The 27,545-nt window shown below is 35.0% G+C and overlaps 3 protein-coding genes across 9 annotated transcripts in view; 1 reads left to right on the forward strand and 2 right to left on the reverse strand.

The window, feature by feature from the left end:
• The window catches only part of Gdap2 (ganglioside induced differentiation associated protein 2), a 53,935-nt gene extending 53,741 nt beyond the window's left edge, over positions 1-194 (reverse strand). The window contains exon 1 of one of the 2 annotated variants that reach the window (XM_015502236.2): positions 34-189. The gene's annotated coding sequence lies outside the window, so the exon portion shown is untranslated. Of the gene's footprint in view, positions 1-33 lie in introns of both variants that reach the window. The other variant, XM_015502235.2, reaches the window with a different exon arrangement.
• Positions 195-210: 16 nt separating this feature from the next.
• Wdr3 (WD repeat domain 3) lies at positions 211-26,728 on the forward strand. Of its 2 annotated transcripts, XM_015502237.2 has the most exons (27): positions 212-358; positions 2,866-3,068; positions 4,037-4,246; positions 6,190-6,308; positions 7,831-7,909; positions 8,769-8,864; positions 9,651-9,764; positions 9,943-10,044; positions 10,471-10,568; positions 11,553-11,660; positions 12,174-12,404; positions 13,258-13,351; positions 14,952-15,053; positions 16,789-16,874; positions 17,040-17,175; positions 17,872-17,928; positions 18,698-18,798; positions 19,016-19,127; positions 19,261-19,395; positions 19,656-19,706; positions 20,124-20,189; positions 20,643-20,735; positions 21,221-21,268; positions 22,699-22,742; positions 24,019-24,147; positions 25,551-25,644; positions 25,956-26,728. In XM_015502237.2, the coding sequence occupies exons 2-27, from the start codon at positions 2,898-2,900 to the stop codon at positions 26,109-26,111; spliced, it is 2,832 nt and encodes a 943-aa protein (XP_015357723.1). In that variant the 5' UTR covers positions 212-358; positions 2,866-2,897; the 3' UTR covers positions 26,112-26,728. The 2 variants fall into 2 exon arrangements, with proteins under 2 accessions (XP_048670540.1, XP_015357723.1); XM_048814583.1 differs by lacking the exon at positions 8,769-8,864 and having other exon boundaries at positions 211-358.
• The window catches only part of Spag17 (sperm associated antigen 17), a 221,680-nt gene continuing 214,657 nt past the window's right edge, over positions 20,523-27,545 (reverse strand). For all 5 annotated transcript variants that reach the window (XM_048814580.1, XM_048814581.1, XM_048814579.1 and 2 more), the window contains one exon: positions 20,523-20,685. The gene's annotated coding sequence lies outside the window, so the exon portion shown is untranslated. The remainder of the gene's footprint in view (positions 20,686-27,545) is intronic.

Genomic DNA, 27,545 nt, shown 5'->3' on the forward strand with positions numbered 1-27,545 from the left:
GCCTTCACTCCCGGCCTCCGTCCCGCCTCTCACAGAACTCCGGCGGTCCCATCCGGGCGGCGGCGGGACGGGTTAAACTCCTCGTAGAAGGCTGCCAAGCGACATCTCCTGACAACCCTCGGCAGGAACGCGGTGGTTAACACCAAAGTCTCCCGAAGCTGGAATGACCAGCTGCAAATGCTCTGGGCTGCGAAACACCGGCTTCCGCTCACAGCACTGCCGCCCAATCAAGTGCCGCTCTCCCGTCACTTCCGCCTAGAAGGTGAGGGGAAGGTTGGGCGGAAGAGGCTCCCGACCTGCCCGGAAGAGGCGGATCCCGGGGGCGGGTGCTGATGGCCGGAGCCTCGTGGAGGTTGAGGTGAGTCCTAGGGATGCACGGGGACTGCAGTTCACCTTTTTTAGGCGCTGTTGTTGGGTGGAACTTGGCGGAGGCCTTCGTGGTGTCAGGAGAGTTGTGCGGGGGAATTGGCGGCGGATCGCAAAGATGCGGCAAACGGGTTACTGCCGGGGCCCGCACAGCTGTACTTGGAGGCCTCTCTGCTACCTTCGCGGCTGGCGCGAGCAGAGTAGACCTGCCTGGCCACGCGTGTGCACGGGCTTGCCCGAAGATGCTGAGCCGTGTTGGTTCGGTGTGCGGAATCCCCACACTTTAATCCTGGTTTTCGGGACGTGACGAGTCCGTTCCCACAGACCACGCCTTAAATGCATTACAGAAACAGCGTGTTTGGGAGAGCTGTAAGATAGGAAGTGGTGATGGTGTAGTTTTGGAAGAAGATAAGGTCGTGAAGTCTCTCCAGAAGGAGGTGAGATCTGAGTACGCGAAACGAAAGTGACCAGTGCCAAGTTGCATGGAATGTTGTTTAAATATAGACTCCACAGAAGAGGCTGCAAGAATAGGGCTTGCCGGGAAAGAAGTGGGTGTTAGAGGATAATCTAAGTAAAATGGGTAGACAGGAGAATGCATGTTGTTGTAGGTGAGAAGATAATAGGAAAAAAAGCAATGTCACAAAAGGAAACCAGTCCTACAAGAGAGAAGGTTGAGAGAGAAAGTAGAATGAATAGGATGTTATTGGAAATTGGAAAACGACTTAGCCCTTTCAAGGGCTTTGAAGTAGGGACAGTGCATTTGAAAAAGATTAGTCTGGTAATATTGCTTTTGAAAGAAAATAATGAAAAACATGGAAGTGGAGGTGCTAGTTGAAAAACTGTGCAGTGATAAAAACTGGAACTGAAAGTGCCAGAAAGAGAAAAAAGAATTTTTACTTCAGGAAAACAATCAGGTTGAGTTGACAGATATGAGAGGAGAAAAGTGTTTTAGTGTAGTGGTTTAAGGCAAAAATTTTGGAGTTAAGACTTGCTGAATTGGAATATGAACTCTGTAATTAGTATTCATGTAGGTAGACAGGACTGGAAATAAAAATAATCCCTTGGCCTAGGCATGCTATATGAATTCTCCATATGATAGAAGGAGGTGGTAGATGGATTAACCCGAGGAGCTATAGTTAAGAGGCTTTAGGAGTAAGAGGAATTGGGAAAGAATTAATCAAATGGCTAGGCCAAAATCATTATCACCATATCAATATTTTCTTGACTTTTTTTTTTTTTGGTTGGGGATACTGGAGATTGAACCCAGCCTCATTCCCAGCCATTTTTATTATATTTCTTATTTTGAATCAGGTTCTTGCTAAGTTGCTTAGAGCCTTGCTAACTTGTTGAGGCTGGCTTTGAACTCCTGATCCTCCTGCCTCAGCTTCCCAAGTTGCTGGGTACAGGCGTGGGCCACCACACCCAGCTTTTTCTATACTTTTAATTGGCTTTGTTTTAGTGTCTGTGAGTAGAGCCTTGAGGCCAGTAGATGAATACTAACAAATATTAGTAGAGTTTGGAATTGGGTATTTTTCTTTTAAAGTAGACTAATATGTTGATTCTAATCAGAAAGAGACACTTGTAGACTTAAACCAAACAAAAAACAAAAACAAGAAACAGCTCCTGAAAAAGAGTATAACCTCTGTGGGGTTTGTTTTTTTTTTTTTTTAAAGTTGTGTGGGTGTTTGGGGAACACTTTTGAATCTTCCATTGGAGAACAGACATGATTGACTTACCCACTTTTCTTTTTGTACCTTTTATTCACAACCAGCATTTTTATGCATTTGCAGGAATCTTTCAAAAATTGTGTGCCAAGTTGCTCCACCATTTTTGTGTCAAGGGAGGTGCCTGTTCTGATTTTTGAAATCAAGGACAAACCTTCATTTAGTAGGACAGTAATTCTAAAAATGTGGTCCAGGACCACAATAGCAGAAGTACTTGGAAACTTCTTAGAAATGAAATCTTAGACACCACTCCACACATAATGAGTAAGAAACAGGTGCCAGGAGTTGGGGTGAAGTAGTTCTCAGCAGTTTTTCTGTAAAATCTCCAGATGACTTGGGTGAATACTATTTTGAGAACTGCCATGCTAGAAGGTAAGTACCATGGGATCAGGGCTTTTGTCTTGTTCAGCACCATATTTCTGGTGCCTAGAATAGTGCCTATCTAATTAGTAGGTTTACAGTAAATACTCATTGATAAATACGTTCAATCTCAAGCTGCCAATCATAGTGTCAAAACTTTGTAATTCAAGGGGCAGAAGTGAATTATTTAGATGCACTGAGGCATTGTGTCAGATATTTGGTATGAGGTTGATCTGACAGTTTAAACAATTTAAAGCTTAAAGCATGAAAGATCGCGTATCCTTAGTGGATTTAAAAATAATGATTTATTCAGTCTAAATAAAGGTTAAGAAACCACAAGTTATATGCTTTTAACTACATGATAAACAGAACCAAGCAACCTAAAGAACTGAGTTTTCTTTGTTTATATGCACAGATTACCTCCCCTGCAGTATCAGACATCATAACATGGGGCTTACCAAGCAATACCTACGTTATGTTGCTAGTGCGGTCTTTGGCCTGATCGGAAGCCAAAAAGGTAATATTGTCTTTGTGACACTTCGTGGTGAGAAAGGACGCTATGTGGCAGTACCAGCCTGTGAACATGTTTTCATCTGGGACTTAAGAAAAGGAGAGAAGGTGAGTCAAAAATCAACTAGGTTGATAATGACTTGTGGGTATTTGAAGATGGATACGTAGAAGTGGGAGAGCTGTGATTTATTTATCATCTATTGATTTTTTGTGTGTGTATGTGTCTTTAGTAAAAATGTCTTTTACCTTTGGATCTAGATAAACTGGCCATCAAATTTTGTTGTGTTCTTCACCAAATTCTGAAAATCATAACCAAATAGGATCTTACTTCTTAGATGTCTGGTAGTGATATTTGTAGGTCATTATTTGTGGTCATTATTTATTCCTAGCATTCTTTGCATTTCTCTACCAGTTTCTCTGTTTTCCAAGTTCTACTTGCTCTTACAGTAAGTTATAAAATAGTAGACATTTAAATGGTGTATTACTGTGTTATGTTGCTAACCATCTTTTTGTTAGTTATACAGATGAGGCTCAAGGGATTTTAAACCAGGCTTTGACTTTGTGTAACACTAAATTCGTTAAGCTTACCACTTCTTCCAAATCAAATATAGGAATTTTATTTTTGTCCATTCACTATCTGACTCCCAAGAGGTTATTATTTTGATACTCTTGCCACCCAGGGTTTCTTGGGATAAAATCACATGATAAACAGTTTGTTATACTACATGACCATGCAGATTTATTTCTCATAAAATGGGGCTCAGTTAAAGCAAAGAGGAGTTTATAACCCTTTATTAAATATCATTTGGATGAAACTTATGAATTTATTACATTGCCCACGTAATTTTTGTATGTTATACCAGTGCACAGCTTTAGACAAAATAATTTTATTTTTTCTTAAATATTTTATTGCCTAGTACAAATAATAATTTCTACATTAAATAACTTTAAATGAATTACAGAGTTTTATCATTTATAAGAGCGATTTGGAATTATAGATTTTCAGTTATTTCTACAGTTTTACCTTGATAATATGCTTAATTTTTCTACCTTGTTTTTGATTTTTATGATTTCAGATCCTCATCCTTCAAGGGCTTAAGCAAGAAGTCACTTGCTTGTGCCCTTCCCCAGATGGGCTGCACTTAGCTGTTGGCTATGAGGATGGGTCTGTTAGAATCTTCAGTCTCCTGAGTGGGGAAGGAAATGTGACCTTTAATGGACACAAAGCAGCCATCACTATCTTGAAGTATGATCAGCTAGGTGGCAGACTGGTTTCTGGATCCAAGGTGAGACTTTGAAGCAGGTGCTCAGACTTTGATACTTTAAAGGCCTTATAATTTATGCTAAAGCAGGCTTTTCACAAAAATCGTTGGTTGAAATTATAGACTTTCAATGTTCAAAATCCTATACAAATGGTAGAAATACAATGAGAAGAATGAATGTGAATTGGGAGATCCTTTTTTTTTTTTTTTCCTGTTATACTTTCTAATAAAAGACTGAAATTCAGGAATAAGACAGATACCCATGGCAACCATAACAGAACATCATGGTAGAGTACCACCCAAAACCATAAAACAAGAAAAAGAAAACAAAGACTGGAAAAGAAGAGACTATGATGATTATTTGCCAATGAGTTCTGCAAAATTGGTAGCTTAGATTTCATTCCCAATAAAATGTTGAATAACATAAAAATACCATGAAACTTTACTGAAGAAAATAATAGAATCCTTTTTTGGGAAACAATTCATATTTTTGAATAGGAACAGAATATATTGAGAAAATGTTAGTTTTTTTTTTTAATTAATTTCCATAAAGTAATTTAAATATCTCAAAGGTTTTTGTTTAGAACTTGACCAAAGTTTAAAAGCTTGTATGGAAAAATGAATGAATTGTTAACAACAAAATTTGTGGAAAGGAGAATAATAAAAGGGACATTTTAAAATATATTATAAAAACCATAATTTCAAAAGTGTCTTATCGATTTGTTACCAATGCAAAATAGGTTATTGCCATCAAATGGAAATCCTATGACCAAATCCACTTCTATATTTCTAATTAGTATATTTTCAAGATAATATTTCTGATAAGTGTAAAGACAATGGATTACTTATAAAATTGTATTTAGATAATTAACTAAGAATTTTCAATTAAGTCTTTACCTCATGACATATACAAAAATGAGTTGTACATTGAAGACTTAAACGTGAGAAAGTAGTATTTTAAGTAAACCAGAAAGTAAATATTTATCTGATATCAAGGTGGCAAAGGACTTCAAATGTATTAGTAAAGAAAAAATTAAAGGAGAAGATTGATAAGTTTGATAAATTTAAAGACAAGAGACAAAGAGAAATAATATTTTTAAAGGATTAATGTATATCTATTAATAATTTACAAATGGTCAAGTAAAAGATGATACCTGAAGCAAATTAGATGAAAGACATGAATTGGCAATTCTAAAGAGATGCAGTGGTCACTTGTTACCTACCATGGTGCATGTAGAAAAATTCTCAGTATTCAGATAATAAATGTTTTGACTGAGCATTTTTTATTTATGAAATTGGCAGTGGTTTTTGAGAAAATTAATAATACTCAAGAGTTAATCACATGAGAACTGGCCTTGTCATATGTATCACTATTGGTTCTATAGGTCAGTGCATTCTGGAGATTATTTCAGTACTGTGAATCAAAAACTTTAAAAATGAGCATAAGTTTTAATCCAAGAATTTCCCATTTTAATGTTTATCCTAATAGGTATATGTATAAAGATGTGTACAAAAGTATTCATTTCTGCATCTGTATAGTGATAGAAAATTTAAAACTATCTAAATATCTAAATTTGAAAAAATGTTAAATATAGTATATCCTTAGGAGTAATTATTATGTGAATACAAATAATGAGAACACTTTGGAATGATATGGAAAAATGGAAATATTAAATGAAAAATGGTTATAAACTGGTCTCTGTTTTATAATAGGAAAATAGCAGAAACATAAATGTAAATATACATATTATGTACATGTAGGAATGAATAAGTGGAACAAAATAAAACGAAGTGTCTGCTGATTATCCCTGGGTGATAGGATTAAGGATGATGTTTATTCCTCTGTACTTTCTATGTGTTTTTCCAATTTTCTAGAAAGACTATATTTTGCTTTGTAGTACTTAAATACCATTGTTTTGTTGGAGTAAAGGAAGTTATTTTTCTTCTGTACTATTCCATCCCTTTAGGATACAGATGTGATTGTGTGGGATGTGATCAATGAAAGCGGCCTCTACCGCCTAAAGGGCCACAAGGATGCCGTCACACAAGCATTGTTCCTACGAGAAAAGAATCTGCTAGTTACTAGGTAAAGAAATAATGGTTTTTATTTCTAATTTGTTTTCTTACTTTCTCAGCACCATGGTCATGCTTATTCACTAGGCTCTTTTGTGCTCTGCTTTTCTCTCTCCTCACCCTTCCCAAATAGTATCATGGAGCCATCTAAAATTATAGCACTTTAAAATTTTTTTTTCTGATTTGTCATTCATTTCTTTGATATTAACTTTTCTATGTTCCTTAATCTTTTGATACAACTTTTATGGAGGGAGCTTTGTTTACTTTCTAGAACTCTAGAAAGTCCGAAAAGCAAAATATGAAGCATTGGGCAGATATGAATACCAGGTGTTTAATTTAGCCTACCTTTTGAGAGAAGTGTTTCATAAGTCTTCTGAACATCTATAAGGTTGAACCATTTGAAATTTCCATTTTTGTACGTCAAAATGTTCAAATAGCAATTTCATATGTGGTTCAATCTCATTTAATAATAGTCTAATAATTATTACTCCTAAGAAATGACCAATCAGGAAAGACTGAGGTCTTAGTTTGCCTGGCAGTAACTATAAAAACTTTAGTAATGACTCAGGAAGAGTGAAAAAAAAAAACACTAAATGCTGCCCCAGTGGTGAAGTTGTTGCTATAGGACAGGATCCAGGTGTATTAGGATGTCTTGTTCATATAAGAGGTTCTGTGAGAGAGTGACACTAACAAGTAGGATTATATGCTGTGTACGTAAGTCGAATTTTTTGTGAAGTGCTTCCACTCCTCATGAAGGAGGATTTTATTTGGTTTATATTGATGAGGAAATTGGAAAGAGGCATCTAAGCAAAAGAGTAGAACCATTGGGTATTACTTCTTTGGTAGGAAAGAATTGTTTTAGGAGGTTAAGAGCCAGTTATAGGTGGTTTTGAAAGTGATGCTAATGAGCCTGATTTTGATTCTGCAGAGATCATTGAGTAGGTATAAATTTTAAAAAATGAGATTATCTGACAGTGGTATAGTGGGCGGGATGAGAGACCAGCAATGGATGTAGACATCAGATGAGTGGCTGTTAAAAATAATTCAGGTAGCAGGACTGAAATTCAGATTTTTTATATCAAATTGGATGGGAAGGTGTCTAGAGACTTCACAGAGGAGATGTTTAAAGGACATAGTAGCTAACTAAACACAGGAGAGAAGTACAGGGATGGTCTAAGATATCTGTTTCCGTGTTAGACGGTCTGAGAATGTGAATGTTATGGTGATGGAAATGGTGGGAGGAAGGCATGATGGATTTGATTTTTATATTCTTAAAGAACATAGAAGAGTACTAAATACTCTGAATTCAATTCATTTTTTGTGCTTACAGTAGGTAAAACATCTTAATCTTTTATATAAGAATAACCACAGGGACAGTTAGGATTTTTTGCTTTTCAGAAGAAGGGTCAGATAGAATAGAAACTTTAGACACAGTTGCTATACATTTTCTTTTTATAGCAGTAAGTGAGTCCTTCATTTCCATGTTAGTTTAGTGATTCTTTCTAAATAATTTTTTTTCCTGTTTCTTCTTTTAGTGGGAAAGATACCATGGTGAAATGGTGGGACCTTGATACTCAGCACTGTTTCAAAACATTGGTTGGCCACCGAACTGAGGTACATGTTGGGTCATGGACCCAGAGAAAGAATGGGAAGAAGGTGTTTTGTCTCTGGCTCTATTTCTTTCTTTTTACTGCTCATTCTTTCTAATCATCATATGCTGAATGGTATTTTTTTGTGTGTGTGTGGTGGTAGTAGTGGTGATGGTAGTAATCATATGCGGTGCCAGCCATTGGAGCAGATATAGCAACTCTGGCATTTAATAAAAATTGACCTTGAATGTTTTTTAATCTTGAGTTTTATTATTTCTGACTAACAGTCCACTTTTGATTCTACAGAGTTCTAATGATGCCTGGTGCAGCAACATGTAGATATTGTAACTATTGTGGCTTGATCTGTTCAATCAAGTACAGGCAGTAATTACATATCTTCACATCCTTTTCAGTGCTGTGTTTATATCAGGCTTTGAAAACCATAATACCTTGAATTACTGAGGAAAAGCAGATTTTGCAACACTATTATTATTTTCACTGTTTGATTCTTGGACTTAGAAGTCAAAAATTTTGCAATAAAGATTAATAGGGCACTTTTTACTTGCTAGATACTGCTGAAATCAAAGACGTTTAAGACTAGAATCATCATTTGAATGGATTACAGTTAAGATTTGTGTTGAACAGCCATTATTTAAATTTGGAAATACGAAGTTGGAGAGTAACTACCTAGTATTGTGTAAGCAACAGTTCTATAGTGGGCCTCTTTTTTTTTTCTCTGTAGAAGTTGCCTTAATATGCCTTTTCTGAGACTTCAAAAGGCCAGGCCAAAGAGATTTTACTTATAGTATTCTTACATTTTGGAATGTCATATTTTACAACCTAGAATCTTTTTAAAATCATATGCATCTTCTTATACCCTACAGGTATGGGGGTTGGTTCTGGTTTCAGAAGAAAAACGACTTATCACTGGCGCTTCAGACAGTGAATTGAGAGCTTGGGACATCGTTTATCTGCAAGAGGTTAATTACTCTTTGGGGGGGGTGGGGTTATGGGCAATTTCGTAGGCTCATTGAATCAGGTAATTAATTAAGAAATTCTATCACATTGATAAGCTACAACCTCTAAACAAAGATGTTTCTTCATTATATATATGTTCTTGCCTTGTTTATTTGAGCTCTGAAGAAAAATATCTTTAAACTTATAGCTTGTGATAATGCTAGTTTTAGATTATGGCATTCTTAGCCTGATATTCCTGGACCTTTGGTTGTCCATGGATGTATTTCAGGATATCGGAACCTTTTCCCTCAAACAAAAATCTATTAACTTTATGTATGTTTATAAATATATATTCTAGTTTATAACTGTTTCTTAAATACTCAAAGAATTTGTATAAAGGGGAAAGGTTATAGACATTAGGTTTGGATGAAGTTAGAAATATGGTGGTATAGCCACCATAGAACCCATTTAGGGTTCTACATATATTAGCATACAAGGTTTATGGTCTCCTAAGAACAGAGAATGTTTTGAAGTAGATGAGGAGTGTTGTGATTTTGCACTATTGTTTGCTAACTAGTTGTCCTTACACTATAGGAAGTTATTGACTATGGTACAGTGAATAACATTTTGCTATATATGATGTAATCAGTCTTTAAAGTAAATTCTGGTGCATGTCCTGCTGTTGAAGTTTGATCAGAGTTCATTAGTCAAGCTATTAGTGACCATAGGAAAGACTTCTACAATATTAAGGCTAAGTATCACCACCTGAAAGACATTTCAGCTTTTATTTTCCCAATTTTATAAAACAGGTTGAAGACCTGGAAGAACCCAAGCCCAAGAAAGTCAAAGAGTCTTCTCCTAGAATGCAGGACTCACTTGTAGCAGAGGATGATGCCCTTGAGCTGGATGAAACTCCTGAAGATGTAATTCATTTTTGTTTCTTTCATTGAGTGTGAGACAAATAAGAACTGCAGAGTTTTAAGTCTATAACTTTTGTCATCTTTTAAGGAATATTTTTATCATCTGCATTTGTCATAATCATATCTTTTCAGAGGTTCAGCAGAACTTACATTTAACCTTCATTTCTTGCTTCTTCTGTAGCGCATCCTTTCATGCAGAAAAGCTGGTTCCATAATGCGGGAAGGAAGGGACAGAGTTGTGAATCTTGCAGTGGACAAGACAGGCAGGATTCTTGCTTGCCACGTGAGTACCAGGCTTAAAGGAGAAAATAACGGGCTATACTGTTCCTTTCAGGTACTTCTGTTCTTTCACCTTTGGTGTAGAGATGGGTTTTTTTCTTTTTTGTAATGTTAATAATCATTGGTGGTACTTTGTGGATCTATAATCCTTATTTTGTATTTGCATAACAATACTATAATTATTTTTGTTAGCAATCATTTATTAAATGTTGACTTTTCTAAGCAATATTAAAACACATACCTTTTTTCTAGTCTTCAAAGCAGTGCTATAAGTAGGAAATGGTATTCTCACTTTAGAGATGAGACAACACAGAGATTTTGTCCAACATAATTAGTAGGGGGGAAAATATTACTGTTTAGATCTTACTGTGAATAAGTTAAATTACAGACTGCCTCTCCTGGACTCACAACAACCTTTTTTCCTTTCTAGGGAACTGACTCTGTGCTAGAAGTGTTTTGTATCCTGTCTAAAGAGGAAGTTCAGAAGAAAATGGAGAAGAAGATGAAGAAAGCTAGAAAGAAAGCAAAGTATGTTTTCTTAAGTTTTTTTCAACAACTTTGTGAGAAATCATTTACAAACAACAGAATTCACTCACTCTTCTACTTTTTAAATTTGTATTGGTGCATTATAATTATACATAATAGTAGGATTTATTATGTTATATTTGTACATGCACATAGCATTATTTGATCAGTCTCATTCCCCAGCATCTTCCTTTAAGTATCCTGGGTAAGCCACATATTACTGAGAAAAATCATGGCTTCTTTAAGGAACAACTTTATTACTAATTACTTTATTACTAATTACTTTATTACTAATTACTGTTAAAAGCTAGAGAAGAATTTGTGAGTCTGAGTCCATGTTGAATTTTTTTGGGGGTAGGGGGTGCATCTTGAACACATTTCTGAGTCTTGGACTGAGAGAGAGAACTAGAAAGAGATTGCCGAGTTTTTAAAACAATTCTTAAACTATTTAAACTCAAAGGCTAGCAGTTTGCTTTTAATGACAGTAGCCTATAAGGAAGGAAGGTGGATTGTGTAATGTGCTGAGAAGAAAGACTGGACTTTTATAGAATTGAATTTTGAGGGAAATATTACTTTGAAATAGGTCATTATAGTCATAGAAATCCATTCTCTGATGGTTAAAATTTAGCACATCCTCTGAGACCTTTTCTGGTTTATATGACATGATTAGACTGTTGAGTACAGGACAATGAGTTTTTTTTTTTTTAAGTCTTAAAGTTAGAAAAGTGTATTAGAAAGACTTCAGTGGAAATTTTTATCATCCCAGGAAATTTTATGAGCTCTTGCATCCAGAATGTATTTTTGAGGTTACCCATTAAGTGGAATAATAGTTTACATTGATTAATACTCATGGTAATCATGTGTAGTTAAGTAACTTGCCCAGAATCTATATAGCTTGTTTTCCAGTGGGCAGGATTTTGGACTGGTACAGTAGGGCTGCTTCTAGAAACGTGATAGTTGATACTCTTTTTTTTCTCCCCCCTCTAGGTTAAATTCTTGCAAGGGGGAGGAGGAGGACCTTGAAATCAGTGTTGAAATGACTCTGCGAGATGAAATCCAACGAGTGACTAATATCAAAACTTCTGCCAAAATCAAGTGAGTAAAAATATGATATCTGAAGTTATAATAGAACGGTAAGCCACAAAGTATTATTGGGTTTTTTTGTGTGTTTGCATGCTGTCTATATAAGTTATATTTTTTGAGACCGTGATCGATCACTCTGTCAAACGTCAAACTCTGTTACTATTGCCTGCATCTTGGGCCCACCTATTCATGTCATATTTGCATTATTATAGCTGTTTGTTAACTTTCTTTTCGTGTTTTCAATTTAAAAAAAGTATTGTCTCATGTTCAGAAAGGATTTTAAATGACTTATGAAAAATATATACACAAAAATAAGATACACTTCAGAACCAAAACCTGAGCCCAGGATTTTTTATTTAAAACACTGTACTTGACTACTATTCAAGACTCTGAGCACTCTTATTTGTAAAATTCTTTATATTTCTTCATATAAACTGAAGACATTGCAGAGATTTCCCCCTATACAAAGTTAAGTTTGTGAACTGAAGAAGTAGCTAAAACTTTTATGATTGTTTTCCCATGCAGATCTTTTGACATGATTCATTCACCCCAAGGGGAGTTAAAGGCTGTGTTCCTGCTACAAAACAATCTGGTGGAATTATATTCACTGAATGCATCTTTGCCTACTCCTCAGCCCATCAGGACAAGCAGAATCACCATCGGGGGTCATCGCAGTGATGTGCGGACTTTGTCATTCAGCTCAGACAATATTGCTGTACTTTCAGCAGCAGCTGATTCCATTAAGATATGGAACAGGTTTGTGAAATATCTTTCATATATCTTTATTCAGTAGAATTTCTTTTTCTTTTTTTCTTTTCTTTTTTTTTTTTTTTTGGTATTCTTGACAGTGATTATTTGTTTCTTAAGGCACTGTGTACATTTCTCTTAAAATATATGTTCAGTGCATCTTGACCATAGGACTGTGGAGCTTACACAAGAAAAAGTTGCCTTTTTATGTTTGGTTCATTTTGTTCATTTAGTAAATGGCTGTTGAATGTAATGACACATTTGATTTCTACAGCTATGCATCACTTAACAAAAGGGACACATTCTGAGAAAAGCACACAGTAGGTTTTTATACATCAGCACCAACACAAACATGAGTAATGCATTACACTTAATATTGCAACAGTATCAATGTCACTAAGCAATAGGAATTTTTTCCCATTAATCTTATGGGATCATCTCATATGCAGTCTCTTATTGATCAAAATGTGGCATATGACTGGTAGATGAACATGATCCTATAAAATGAATTTTCTTGTAGTGAACGGTCTGGATGCTAATTCAACTTGTATTACTTATGCTTACCTATTTCCTGGTAATGATAGGATAGGTTCTGTGAAGCCCAACAGATACTTTCCCTACCCTGCTTTTTCTATTATCTTTGTTCCTTAAGATTATGAGGTTTCTGCAAAGAAAATAAAAATTTGGTATAATGTAATATATTCTTTCTTGAGTATAACTGGGTTTGAGCCAAGATTATTAAGACTTGTCTTCTCTCATGTTGATCTCTGTGTGGCTAAATGTATATCAAATTGTATATACCAACATTTAAGATGTGTGAACAGGGTTGCCTTACTAAGAGTTCTTTTTTCCTTTCTCATAGGTCTACACTGCAGTGTATTCGCACAATGAACTGTGAATATGCACTTTGCTCATTCTTTGTACCTGGTGATAGGCAGGTGGTCATAGGAACAAAGGTAAACTGGGACTTTGCTTTGAATTTATGGGGACTTTTTTATTCAATATCTTAAAATTGTTTGAAAAATGTGTTTTTTTTAAGCAAATGGTAAGTATATTAGAGCTAGATAATATGGAAGAATGTTTATTGTCCTTTTTGGGGGGTATTTTTAAAAATCAAAAATCTTTCTTGATTTATCATAAAAAATATGTCAAATTATGAAGAAAAAAATTGAAATCGTGATCCTGAGATGGCTGCTATTTATATTTGGTAATCATTCTTTCATGCATCTTTTTATGAACATATATGTAATTGTTTTAATTGGTGACAAAATGTATTAAGATTAATGATAAATTAAATTAAATATCTGTTATCATGTTTGACAGATAAAGGCAATAAAATAAAAACAAACTTCTCAAGTACTCATTCTTAGATGCTAATCAATTTGAGCCTAAGCAGACATGGATTCGAATTCAGATTCTCTGTATACAAAATGGGTAATTTGAAGCAAGTCTCACAACTTGGAATATTCCTTCATCTATATAACAGGAGGGTGACATTTGCATTTAAATCCTGGCTCTGTCATTTACTAGATATTTGAGCAAGTTACCTTAACTTTGTTAGCCTTGATTTTTCACAGGTGCAGTGATATTAACAACACACTTCACAGGGATGCAGTATTACTTAGCATAGAGACTGGCCCACAGTAAATAACTAGTAGATAATAGAGCTGGTAGCAGAAGTAGCAGTAGTGGTGGTGATAGTAGTGGTGAGAATAAAATTGAATAATGTATGTGGGGCGTTTTGAAGCTGCTTTGTAAATATTTGTCATCATTATTCTCTTCAACCTGTGCCTTATTTGTGTGAATTTTATTAGAAAAAAATCTGTGTATTATTAAATGGACATTTTTACCATGTGAAAAATATGATACATTAGAAAGATTTTAGATTGAATATCAGAGAAACAGCATTAACATTTGAATTAAAAGTTTCTTATTTTTTATTTTTTCTTTCAACAAATTGTCACCTAATATTTGCTATTGGGAAAGCATTTTGTGAATTGGTTGGAGCACTGTGTATATAAGTAGCATGCAGTCCCAGACCTGGTCCCTATGGTCGTTAGGTATCTGTCACAACATTTGAGAGATATTGCGGATATAATCTCCATTTTACAGATGATAAAAACAGGTTCATGGTGATGAATTCTCTGGTGGTCACAGAATTAGGAAGAGGCAGACAAGGGACTCAAGTCTTTCAGTTTACCTTTACTACCACATTGTGCAGAAGCTCATCACATAGCCAGGCTTTGCCTTTGTGAGTATGTTACATACTGGCTCTGTGATGGAGTCACAGAAAGTTGTTGTACCAATGACAGTGACAGGATTACCACAAGGTTGTACTATGCATTGTTGTGCAGTATGGTGCCAAGGTTAATTCAACATGTCAGTAGGGTATTTGAAAGCATTTATTCAGATGGGGAATACAGAGCATGGGATACATTTTCTTAGGCGTTTCACATTGTTCCTGGTTGGTTGTGAAATCTTTTCTAAATTGTAAAAGCATGAATCATGGGTTGTAGAAGTGCTCATTAGAACTGTGTGCATTTTGTGTCTTTCCAGACAGGGAAACTGCAGCTTTATGACTTGGCCTCAGGAAATCTGTTAGAGACAATAGATGCCCATGATGGAGCTTTGTGGTCCATGTGTCTCTCTCCAGATCAGGTAATTGAACTAGATTTTAAAGCTGTGGACTTCAGCTCTATGGTTGCATTTCCCAATTTTTATATCAAGTTTAATATCTGTTCTCTTGAGTTTTCTTTAAAGAAGAAAACTTTAAAGGAAAAGTGTGCCTAATCTTCAGAATTCTTGTATGATACCATCTCATATATCTGGTAATATGATTAGCTGTCATTATGAAATGAATTCTGGTTCAGTTGCTCTTGACCATCAGCAACATGGCATCAAATTACTTATCCTTACAATTTTTCATACCAATGGTTTTTAATCCTTGAGATGAAATGTTCTCTTAAGCAGCACAATGCAGAGGGTAGATTTCTGTTTCTTTTTTAGTAGAAATACTTTGGCTATATAAGTCTAGCGTTTTCAGAAAATCTATAATCCTAAGCCTTTATGAGTCAATAAAAGTTGGAGTTACCCTGGAGACCTATATATTCATTCTAGTGATGGTGCTGGTTGCCCTAAAGATTTTGGCATCATGTTTTTTGACTATACCTTAAAAAGAGATTTTGGCCTATTCATTTAAATATTCAAGAAAATAATCTAGAGTTTAGAGTAACAAATGTCATTTGAGATAAAAACAAAACAGCTGTGAATTTAAAGTATTAACAGCACCTTGCATATGTGCCGCAGTCTGGCTGGGCACAAAATCACGAACCACTCACAGCCTTGTAGATTCAAACAGCAAGTCTTTATTCCCGACCTCTCACTGGCACTCTACACGTACATTCTGGGGCAAATCCTTTACCGGGCTCTGCATCCCAAATACTCTCTGAATCCCGTGAGAACTCAAGGGGAACTCAAGGAGTGGGCGGGCGCCTGAGGCAGCAGGATACTCACTATTCCCAGCAGGATACACCCTAAACCTGGAACCGCCCTAATCCAGCAGGATCCACCCTGGTCCTTGAGCAGGGTCACCTTTCTCAAACATTTATGCAATGTCACTGCAAATGACCTGGGTCCAAGGCAAGCCCATTTCCACAATGGAGAGTCCTTCCTCTAAGCAACATGGGGTAGGCTGACAAAGAAATTGCCATGCGTCATTCCTACTTGGCAATGGCTCAGCACATATGTAGCATTCTCTTTTCCTTTAAATGATGTGAATTTTTGGTACAACAAAGTGAAGGTTCATGGAAATGTTGTTTCTTAGGTTATAAATCTGTGAGACAGCACAATAGACAACTGAGATTCAGTGATCTGACTCCTTGTTTTGTGTGCTTTACACCAACTTTATGCTGTAATGGGGCTGGTTTCTTGGAAAAACATTTCAAACATGTTTTAAACAGATGCATTACAAGGATAAATTTATACCTTCTCAGGTGAAATACTTTTAATGAAATTAGTTAGATTGCCATTCTATATACATTTGTCAAACTAGTTTTAATTACTTCTTTATAGCAAATTCTTTTGATTATTTCATTCTTGTGAGCAAAAATTCCCACAACGTTCATTAAGGATTTTTCTTCCCAATGCAAACAAAAATATAACTAGGACTTTTCCTTAGTTATTACCTCTGTCTTTTGTGGGTCTGTGCTAGGAGTTCTCAAATAAGGTCTATAGCAGCAGCCCCAAAAGAGACAATAGAAAAGGTTTGGGAGAAACACATTTTTCTGAATTCTTGTGTTTTTAAATAAAAAGCTTTTTCATTATTTTGATGTGTCTTCTTTGCAGAGTTTCTATGCTAAAATAGTCTATAACTGAAATGTCATTTAATTTCCAGCGAGGCTTTGTGACAGGTGGTGCAGATAAATCTGTCAAGTTCTGGGATTTTGAGTTGGTGAAAGATGAGAAAAGCACCCAAAAGAGGTCAGTGTGCATTTTTTGTGTCCATTTTTTTTGGAGTGAAAAACGGGGAGCCATTGAATAACCTTTTGACATATGTAGCTGTGTTGTACTCTAAAACTGGGAATTTTCTGATTGTGGAGTACTTATATATGTATATTTTTTTCTTGACGCTTTCTGTGGTGCTAGACTTTCTGTGAAGCAGACCCGAATGTTACAACTAGATGAAGATGTTCTCTGTGTCCGTTACTCTCCCAATCAAAAGCTGTTGGCTGTGTCTTTGCTGGACTGCACTGTGAAAATTTTCTATGTTGACACATTAAAGGTATATTGGTTTTGCCTGGGAATATTTTCTAATTCTGATATTCACAATTTGGCTTGAGATTCTAAAGAGGTAATTTTGACTACACCCAGCAGTAGTATATTTCTAAAAACGTGTGTGAATCAAAATATTGTAAGTGCAAAGGGAAGAGTTTTAAAAGAGTTCTATTATTCATAAACTTCATGTAAATCGAGTAATGTATGGTGCACATGTTCAGGAAATCTTTCAGATAGAAAATTCTACTATAACCAGTAGAATTTTAAGAGCATTTCTAGATGTCCTAGTCAGTAATTGCACACTTGGCTATAAATTACCATCATTTATTTATTACTGGACCCCATACCAAGAGTGCTGTTAGGCCAGAATAAGGAAATATTTTTGTGAAATAAATGTCCCAGTCTTTTCAGCTAAGAGATCCAAAGAACATCTCTGTGCTACATTCTAACTGAGGCAGTAGGCTTCAGGGGGCTCCTTGCCTTCACTGTATTGTAGTACTCCTGGCAAGTGCATGTAAGCTCTGATGGACTCAAGTAATCATAACTAGCTATCTTCAGTGTCTTGTCTCTGAGAATATATGTAAACAATCCAGAAATGCCTTTAGTTATTTGAAATTTGTATTTCAGATGCACATGTAATAAATGATACCTATGTTTTATAGACAGATATAAATTATTTATGTTCTTTTTCTCCTGTATTTAGTTTTTTCTTTCATTATATGGACACAAACTACCTGTTATATGCATGGACATCTCTTATGTAAGTAAAGCTTAAGTTGTGTCTCAGTAATAAGTTAACTTATTGTCTAAATTTCTGTAGTTGGTAGAGTACCCTGTAAATGAAACACTAAAAAGCCATACTCCTTTGTTTTGTGAAGAAGGAACTTGGCTTAATATTTGGATATTATAGTTAATTTTCCATTATGTGTATTTTAGTCTCTCAGCCAGAATCTCATATTTTTCCAGTACCTTGTTATGATTAATAGTGAGAATATATATTTAAAAAACAGGGTCTATTCTGTGTGAAAGGGGAAGGAATTGACCTCATAGCTGTCTGATTTGTACATTAACAGAAACATTTGTACACTGAGAAAGGAAAGATAAGAGGAAGTAATGACAGAGGATTATAAGATTCAAGGCTAGGTCATAAACATTTTAGTGGATTCTTTTCCAGTCTCTTTTCTCCTCTATCCTCTTCTACTCTTCGTCCAAATCCCATTGCAGAAATTAGAGATTCTTTTTCCTATTTAACAAAGCAAATAGGTATTCCTATATCAAAGCACAGCACTCCACTGTGGCAGTACAAAAATATTGAAGCTACAGAGTTCATGCTTTCCCCTAACAAGCTTTTTAAGTATAAGTATCTCTGTAGGTAAAAATAAAGAATTAGGTATTTCTGGTAGAGAAGAAAATTAATTTTTTGGCTTTACTGGTTTTGAAAGAAATGAGTTAAATGTTCTGGTTAGCTTTTATCTATCTAACTTGCAAAATTAAAATACTAAGTAATGTTTTATTTCTCTTTCATATAGGATGGAGCACTAATAGCCACTGGCTCTGCTGATAGGAATGTGAAGATCTGGGGTTTGGATTTTGGGGACTGCCACAAGTCTCTCTTTGCACATGATGACAGGTAGGTATAATCTTCTCAAAGGCTTCCCTTTGAGTCACCTGTAAGTGTCCTTTCCCTAGAGCATCTGTGTCTGTTATTCAGTGTTCTCCAATAGTGATAAATTGGAAGTTTAATGTTGTCAGACACTCTAAAGCTAGCTGGTCAGAAGCCATTCTTGTATATAGGACTCATATATAATCTCTTCTTATGACACTTGAATACTTTTCTCCCTTTTCAGTGTGATGTACCTACAGTTTGTACCTAAGTCTCACCTCTTTTTTACCGCTGGGAAAGATCATAAGATTAAGCAGTGGGATGCAGACAAATTTGAACACATACAAACTCTGGAGGTAATCTTACCTATACTGTTTGATCAGTACGTAAGAACTGTTTTTCAAATATTTACATCACCCACTAATATAAACATGTAGTGTTCTATGATGAGTTATTCTTATTTGAGTTCTTCTGGTTTTCTTTCTCCAGGGGCACCACCAGGAAATATGGTGCTTAGCAGTCAGCCCCAGTGGAGATTATGTTGTTTCATCATCCCATGACAAATCTCTGAGACTTTGGGAGAGAACAAGGGAACCTCTTATTCTTGAAGAAGAAAGGGAGATGGTAAGAACTTTAGGCTTGATTCAGATATGCTGGTGGGTAACTGACAGATTGACACAGCTTAAGTTTTCTCTTTAGTGTAGTCATATGTCTTTCAAGACCCTTGTTTCCAAGATGGTTGTTGTCCATTTCAGAAACCAGGGATAGTCAAAGATGTCATAGGGGAATTATGTTTTGAAAGAAGCAATGTCGGCCTGTTTTATTTCTCTTTATGTAGAGACCATGTTTTTTTCTCTCAAATTAACATATCTGTCTCATGGCAGCAAAGGGAAGCAGAATATGAGGAGAGTGTGGCCAAGGAAGACCAACCAGCAGTAAGTAAATCTTTCAAAACCCTGAAATTTTTGATAATTTTAAGAATTCCTAATGGAATTAGAATTAGGGATAGATGCCACAGTCATCACTAGCTGATTTAAGTATCTGTGTAGTGATTTTTATTCAATTTTTTGTCCCAATTTTGTGAGACAAGTCATTGACCAAATTTGGTATTGTATAATTGTCACTTTTTTTTTAAGTGAAGGTGAGAATTATTTAGAACAAAAATAAAAATAAAAGAACTTTGAGAAATCGAACACTATTTTTAATGCATATATAATACTGAGCGTAGTGACTGGCACTTACTAAACAACTATAGTATCTGATAACTATGTTAACATTTTTATAAAATAATGTCCTTACTGTTTTTATTGACCCTTTAACTTCTGTCAGTGATATATTTTTGTTTTTGGCAGGTTCCAGGAGAGGCTCAAGGTGACAGTTATTTTACTGGAAGGAAAACTATTGAAACAGTCAAAGCAGTAAGTTGATCTAGAATGTAGTATCTTGTTTTTTAATAGGATCCCAACTGTTTAGCAAAAGTCTTATTTTGTATCAACCACATTGTAGCCCTTTTGTGGCAAAGAGGAAATTGAAGATGGGGAGCATAACCTCTGTTTTCTTCCTTGTAACCAAGGACAGGAGTAGTCCTGTGTCAGGACCTGGATTCTAGCAAGGAAATCTTCTGAATGTGGCACCTTTTAGGTGCTCCTGGGAACTGCCCTACTCATGGTGTCCAGACATGATCTTACCTGAGTTCCTGACACTTCTCCTCTTCTTTAATACATTAAAGAAAAAAGAAAACCAAAGACATCTTAAAAGTGCTATTTGGCACTCTATTGGCACATCTTTATTAGTCAGGCTTTCTAGTTTCACTGTCCTGTGATGGTGGAGTGTGTTGTGATAGTTTCTCTCCTTTGTCATCATCTGTGTAGGCTGAAAGGATCATGGAGGCCATTGAGCTATACCGAGAAGAAACTGCAAAAATGAAAGAACACCAAGCCATTTGTAAAGCTGCAGGGAAAGAGGTGAGATAGTCCATTAAACTAAGCACTGAGAAATATTATAAATACTATTACTGAAAAAAACATCATTTCAGGATTTATTAACTCTGATTAGGATATAAAATAAATGCAATATAATTCAAAAATTAGAAGAAATGGAGTAACTATTGGAGGAAGGAAGCTTAGTCTTAATAAAAAGGGGAGGCTGGGAAATTATAGACTGAGGTGATTAGCATACTGAGCAGAAACATATTGAGTTCCTACATTTGTTTGGAAAGCAGGGTAACCATTTCACATTTTTAGATGAAATGTATTTCCTAAACTCATTTAAAAGTACTTAGAAACTAAAAAGCCGCCTGACAATTCTTTTATGCTTATCCAGCAATTTCAATTTTTAGGGTCTCTTTTCTCTGTTTGAAATTGTAAAATACTATTATTACTCTGTAATATGGCAAGTACCATCAAAGTCTCACTTTAATTAATGACTCGATTTAATAATTTCTTCATAGGTTCCTCTTCCCATCAACCCCATCCTGATGGCTTATGGCAATATTTCAGTGAGTAGAAGAATGTCTAAGAGTTTCCCATTGGTTATTCAAACATTGCTTTCAGAGGAAATGAGAAGGCATCATAATTTGAAAATGGATGTGACGGGAAATATTTTTTTTTTTTCCTGATTTGTGTTTCCTTTATTGCTAAGCATGTTGAACATTTTTCATATATTATGGCCATATGTATTTCTTCTTTTGGAAAATGTCTATTTAGATCACTTGCAGGTTTATTTGGGGGGTTATTTGGGGGTTTTGTTGTTGTTGTTATTGTTGTTAAGGTTTTTAGTTGTTTATATATTCTGGATATTTCCCTTATTAAAAGAGCTGCTAGGAAAGATTTCGCACATTCTGTAGACCCTCTTTTCATGCTCTTCATTCCTTTGCTGTGCAGAAACTTTTTTTTTTAATTTTTTTTATTATTAGTTGTTCAAAACATTACAAAGCTCTTGACATATCATATTTCATACATTTGATTCAAGCGGATTATGAACTCCCATTTTTACCCCATATACATATTGCAGAATCACATCGGTTACACATCCACTTTTTTACATACTGCCATACTAGTGTCTGTTGTATTCTGCTGCCTTTCCTATCCTCTACTATCCCCCCTCCCCTCTTCTCTCTCTACCCCATCTACTGTAATTCATTTCTCTCTCTTGTTTTTTTTCCCTTTCCCCTCACTTCCTCTTATATGTAATTTTGTATAACAATGAGGGTCTCCTTCCTTTACCATGCAATTTCCCTTCTCTCTCCCTTTCCCTCCCCACCTCTCGTCCCTGTTTAATGGTGATCTTTTTCTCATGCTCTTCCTCTCTGCTCTGTTCTTAGTTGCTCTCCTTATATCAAAGATGTTTTGTGTTTAAAAATGTTTTTTTGAATGTTGGCATCCTCTTGGGTATTTTGTATTTCAAAAGGACCATTTTATTGTGACTTCTGAAGTCAACCTCTTCAGTTGTACTGGACTGACATTCTTCTATTTTCTAGTCCTATGTATCTCAGTGTTGGAAATCCTCAAAAGATTGTGTTTATTTAAATGAATTTTGAAATAAATCTTTGGAGGAGAAATTGACATAAATCAGAGAGAAAGAGAAAGGGAGGGTAATGAGAAAACATGCTTATCCAGCAATCATGAATTACTATGTATATTACCTTCATGTTTCATCCATCGCAAAAATCTTGTGAGTCAGAGTACTTTGTTTTATAAAGAAACTGACCTATTTATGATAATGTGGTTGGTAAGGAACAGAGCTTAATTGTGAACTCAAATCCAACTAAGTGTAAACCCATTCCATGTTGCCATTATAGAACACTATCAAGTGAGAGAAGGCTCTATGTTTTATTTTTGTTGTTGTTGTTTTCAGGAAATTGAAATTATTGGGCTTTAGTAGGAACCAATAAAGAATATCACTAATGGTATTATCCTTCCTTTATAGCCTTCAGCATATGTATTAGAGATTTTTAAAGGGATCAAATCAAGGTGAGTCCTAGGGTACAGTTACTAATGATTGTCAGGTAACAAAATTTATTGAATGCTTATCTGAAAATGAAATAGAGATTACACTTGATGGTTATTTTCCTTATAAGATTATGTCAAAATTTTCATGGAAAATAATTCATTACAATCTTTTTGAAATGTGAGAGCTAGGAGGTTCCTCCTAAAGTATGAAGGGAGATGCTTTTGAGAACAAGTGAAGGATAGTAGTTATAATTCAATCAGAAGTGCCAACTATGAACATTTTTCTTAAGAGTTCTATAAGCCTAATAACTGATCAGTCAGCATGAGATTTTTTTCAGGTTTCTGTTGTTGAATTACTTTCCCGAGTCTTTGAGTTGGTTTTTACCAAGCTTTTAAAGTTTTTTTTTTTTTTTTTAACAAGTTTGAGAAGCAAAAGCTGACATATTCACTTCTTTTGATTATTAACAAAAGTAATATTTCATCATGTTTATTGACCATTATTTTTTTCCTGTGAATTTTTTAATTGCTTTTTGTTTTTGTTGTTGGTTCTTGTACTGTTTTTCAGACTTTTTAAGTTTCCTTTGTCATACATTTTTGGAATAATATTTTCCAGGATTTCTCTTTTGGTTTTAAGTTTGACCCACTGAAGGTTATTTTCATAACAAATCACAATATCTACATATGAGCCTTACTAAACATTAATAGGACTATCTAAAGATAATGATGAAACTTTACTAAAGAAATGTAAAAGAAAATTGATTAATGGAGGTAAAAGACAAACCAAGAAGAGAAGATTTGGTTTTCTTTAGTTAGTAGATTTTTTATCCCATTGAAATATTCTTGAGATTTTTAGTTAGAATTGATGATATAATACTAGAGCTAGTACTAGAGGGAGCAAGCCTCTGAAAAAGCAAAACTAAAATAATGTCAGAATTAATCATTATTGTAGACTGAAAAGTCCTAGAACACACACATAGAAGAACTCGATATATGGTAAAATAAATATAATATAAAAATAGAATGTTCAACAAAAGTCTTTGGGGACATTCATCTAGAAAAAGAAAACTTTCAGATTTTCCTACCTACCATGCCACCTTCCTATATGCATTCCAACTAGAAAATATAAAAATCAAAACAGTGAAGAGAGAATCATCCAGAATATAAATGAATATTTAATTAAACACAGAATGAGCACTATCAATTCTGGTATAAAAGCAGTAGAAAAATAGTTAAGGAAGAGAATTAAAAATTGACCATGTTAAAAAATGTGGTATCTTCAATATTTTTTCTTCTTCAGTGAACTGGAAGAGTCCCTACTTGTGCTGCCTTTTTCTTATGTTCCAGACATTCTTAAGCTCTTTAATGAATTCATCCAGCTGGGCTCTGATGTTGAACTTTTATGTAGGTGCCTCTTCTTTCTCCTCAGGTAATATCTTTTTCCAAAAAATACCATGTCTTCTCAGCAGAACAGCTGTTAACTGACATCTTTGATACTTTGGGATTAAAAATCTTATGTTTCTGTTTCAGAAACTGTTACAGAAATTGTCTTCTGACATAGCATATTTCTGACCCTTTGGAATCATTTTTCCTTTTGTAGTGTTAAGGCATTGCTGAGGAAAGCTTAACCAGTGATAGATCTTCAAAGTGCAGTCTTAGTGGCTTTGGTGTCAGTTACTAAATAGCCAGTATATTTATTTGTTGTTTCTTTTAAACCATTTAGTTTAAGCTGTTTTTTTTTCCTCATAATGTTTTAAATAGTTAGTTTATATCTCCCATCTATACATGTGAAAATGGAAATGTGGGAGCATATATGGAGAGAAACTTTGAACATACAGAGCATATGTTCATTAGGCTATATTCTTAAATGTGAAGAATTCTCTGCAAATATGTAGTTGAGAAGAATATATTTTAAAAGACTTAAGACTCTTAAGTTATTCTGCTCCTCTATTCTCTGAACCTCACTCTCAGGCAGTTAGCAGAAGTCAAGAATAGGGACAAAAATTGAATATTCCTTAAAATAACTGCTAGGGGGGGAAAAAAAAAACCTGGTCGGGCAATACCAAACAGTTAAACAGAGATAGTAATTGACTAGAATCAAATTTGGTGAATTGGCATGTTTAACTCTCTATTCATTATATTCAGGATAGTAACAAGAGAAAACGGTCCTAGAACACATACATAGAAGTTACTGTTACTGTTTATATTATTCTTTTGTGATTGTTATGATTTGGGGTATGTTTTAAAGAGAGAAACTCATATTTAATAATCTTTTATAGCTATGGCATGTATACTATTGAATCAGAGTGAAATCAGAGTTAACTGGTTCTATGAGAAACACTGAATACTTATAACTGTTCAGAAAGTTGTAGGTGAGCACTACCTGGCGGATTGTCAGAGCAGGACTGACCATTTAGGGCATCTTGGTACTCTAGATCAGAATTTGACTGTCTGATGAGTGACTCTCCTTTTTGCTCTGCCTTTATTAGTAATGTTAACATTTTTTAGAAGGCACATTCTGTCTCTGAGCTTTTCATAATATACCACCAACAAAATCTGTGGCCACTGGGTAGATTGCTGGGAAAAGAAACAGCTTGCAAATAAGTGTGGTAAGGTTTAGTACAGTATTTTTTAAATTGTTATCAAATTGAGTTGAACTGTCTGAGCAATAAACTGTTTTAGCTTTTTTTGCTAGAAGCATTTCTGTACTCCCATTTGGTGAAGTGAATCTGTATTTTGTTGTTGCTTTAATATTGTATCTTTTTGCTATTTCTAGAAAGATTGGACCAGAACTTTTCTTTGCAACGTGACTCTTTTTTGTTTTCCTATTAGAATTCACTTTGGACAGATCACTAGCAACCAAATGCTTGTGCCAGTGATAGAGAAATTAAAGGAAACAACTATTTCAAAAGTCAGACAAGTACAGGTAAGTTTTTTTTTGTATAGAATTATAAGAATCAGGCAAATCTCAACATATATGTGACTTAGAGATGTGGAGTATGTTGTGCCTTATCTTTAGCAATACCAACCACATATAAATCTGTCTGAGATAAAGTTTTTGTTGGTATTGGTAGGAGTAGACTTTAAAAGGAAACAAATGAAAATCCCTAAAAACTCCTCAGGGAAGGAAGGATATGTAACCATATCTAAAGCTATGGTTCCCCTAGCTCACATATGCTGCTATATTAAACTGAAGTGTCAGAAAGCTTGTTTAATCTTTCTTTTGTTCCTCTCTAGGATGTTATCGGCTTCAATATGGCAGGTCTTGATTATCTCAAAAGGGAATGTGAGGCAAAAAGTGAAGTTATGTTTTTTGCTGAGGCTACTACCCAATTGGAAGAAAAGAAAAGGAAGAGGAAAAAAAGAGAGAAGCTAATTTTAACATTGACTTAGAACTGAAATGTGGTGTCTTTTCTACTGTTTCCTTAAAAGAACTTCTAAACTAAGCAGTAGTAGCATGGCGTCATCTTAAAAATGCCAAATAATAGAAGATTATGTTGCGGAAGATCTCAGAATATGGCTCCCAGCTTTGCCTGAGGGAATTTCAACATGAGTCTATGATCTTGCTCCACTTGTTGGACTTGCAAGTGTGACTAGCTTAAAAATCTTTGTGCTTGCAGCAGATTAAGTCCCACAGGAATTGCCTCCTTTTTATTTTCTAGCAGGGAACAAAGAATTTTTAAAATTAATTATTTATTTCGCTGCAGTTGGAATTAAAATTTCAAAAGGGTTTTTAAAAAAATATTTCTTATGGCAGATAATTTGTTGTATGCTACCTTCATACTAGGTTTTACCTCCTTTTAAGACAATCAGGTGCATAATTGATTTTCATTTGCCCATTATGCAGTGTCATGGACTCATGAAGCTGAAAAGGACCACAAAAATTATCTAGAAAGGTCTCCTTAAATGTAACTTCTTACAGGTTGTTATGTCTGTATATAAGATCTTAATTGCTCTTTATACATTTCTGAATAAAATAGTTGTTTCTCATTAAAGAGTAGTCAAGCTAAGATGCCTTGCTGGGCTTCTGAGTGATTGATGCTCTGTGTTTATGTTCATGTACATGTTTATGTTCATGTTCATGTACATACATGGTATATTTGGGGAGGTGGGAATGTTCTGGGTAGAGATTGACACGAATACCTTTGGACCTGGGGTTTTCTTTGGGGAAGTTTTTATATTACTAATTAAGATTCTTTGTTACAGCTTGTATTCAGATTTTTTATATATTCTTGAGGTAGTTTCACTTTTTATATTTCTATAAATTTGTCCATTTCATTTAAATTTCTGTGTTTTGGTGGTACAGTTTTCTTCCCAGGCTTAGAGTTGCAGGTCTTGTGGCTTGGAGATTTATGTCCCAAACCATGAATCTGTTAATTAAGCGTAACACTAAAGTGTTATGAAATGAGAGAAAGGATATAGTGGTGTAATTTGTTGGGCAGTAAAATAATAAAGAATGAATTTTGGCTTAAGAGTTTTAAAGGCCTAACTATGGAAAGGCAAGAGAATAGAAAATATGCAGTCTAAGTGCTGCTTTTCCATAGCTTTACCACCATCTATGATTGACTAGTCTCTTGGACAGAAGTAGATAATTTAAAGGTATCTCTGTCTGATAAGTGTTATCCTAATCAAAAAGAAATGGAACCTGAAATAAAATGATGAGTACAATAAGTAGCTAAGTTATAACTTTGGTCAAGGTACTCAAAACTCCATAAAAACCCTAAAGACTACTGCCAGACCCTATACAAGGGTTGGGAATACTCAGTTGCCCTAATCTAATCCCTTGCCCTTGAGTATGCCTTAGGCCTAATGATAGGTTTTTGATGA

The sequence above is a fragment of the Marmota marmota genome, unplaced genomic scaffold, assembly GCF_001458135.2.
Source record: "Marmota marmota marmota unplaced genomic scaffold, marMar, whole genome shotgun sequence".
Lineage (NCBI taxonomy): Eukaryota > Metazoa > Chordata > Mammalia > Rodentia > Sciuridae > Marmota > Marmota marmota.

Coding starts and splice junctions, on each gene's coding strand:
- Wdr3 (XM_015502237.2), top strand. CDS start 2,898: ATGGGGCTTACCAAGCAATACCTACGTTATGTTGCTAGTGCGGTCTTT. Junction 20,736..21,220: donor GTAAAGCTGCAGGGAAAGAG/GTGAGATAGTCC, acceptor ATTTCTTCATAG/GTTCCTCTTCCCATCAACCC. Junction 25,645..25,955: donor CAAAAGTCAGACAAGTACAG/GTAAGTTTTTTT, acceptor GTTCCTCTCTAG/GATGTTATCGGCTTCAATAT.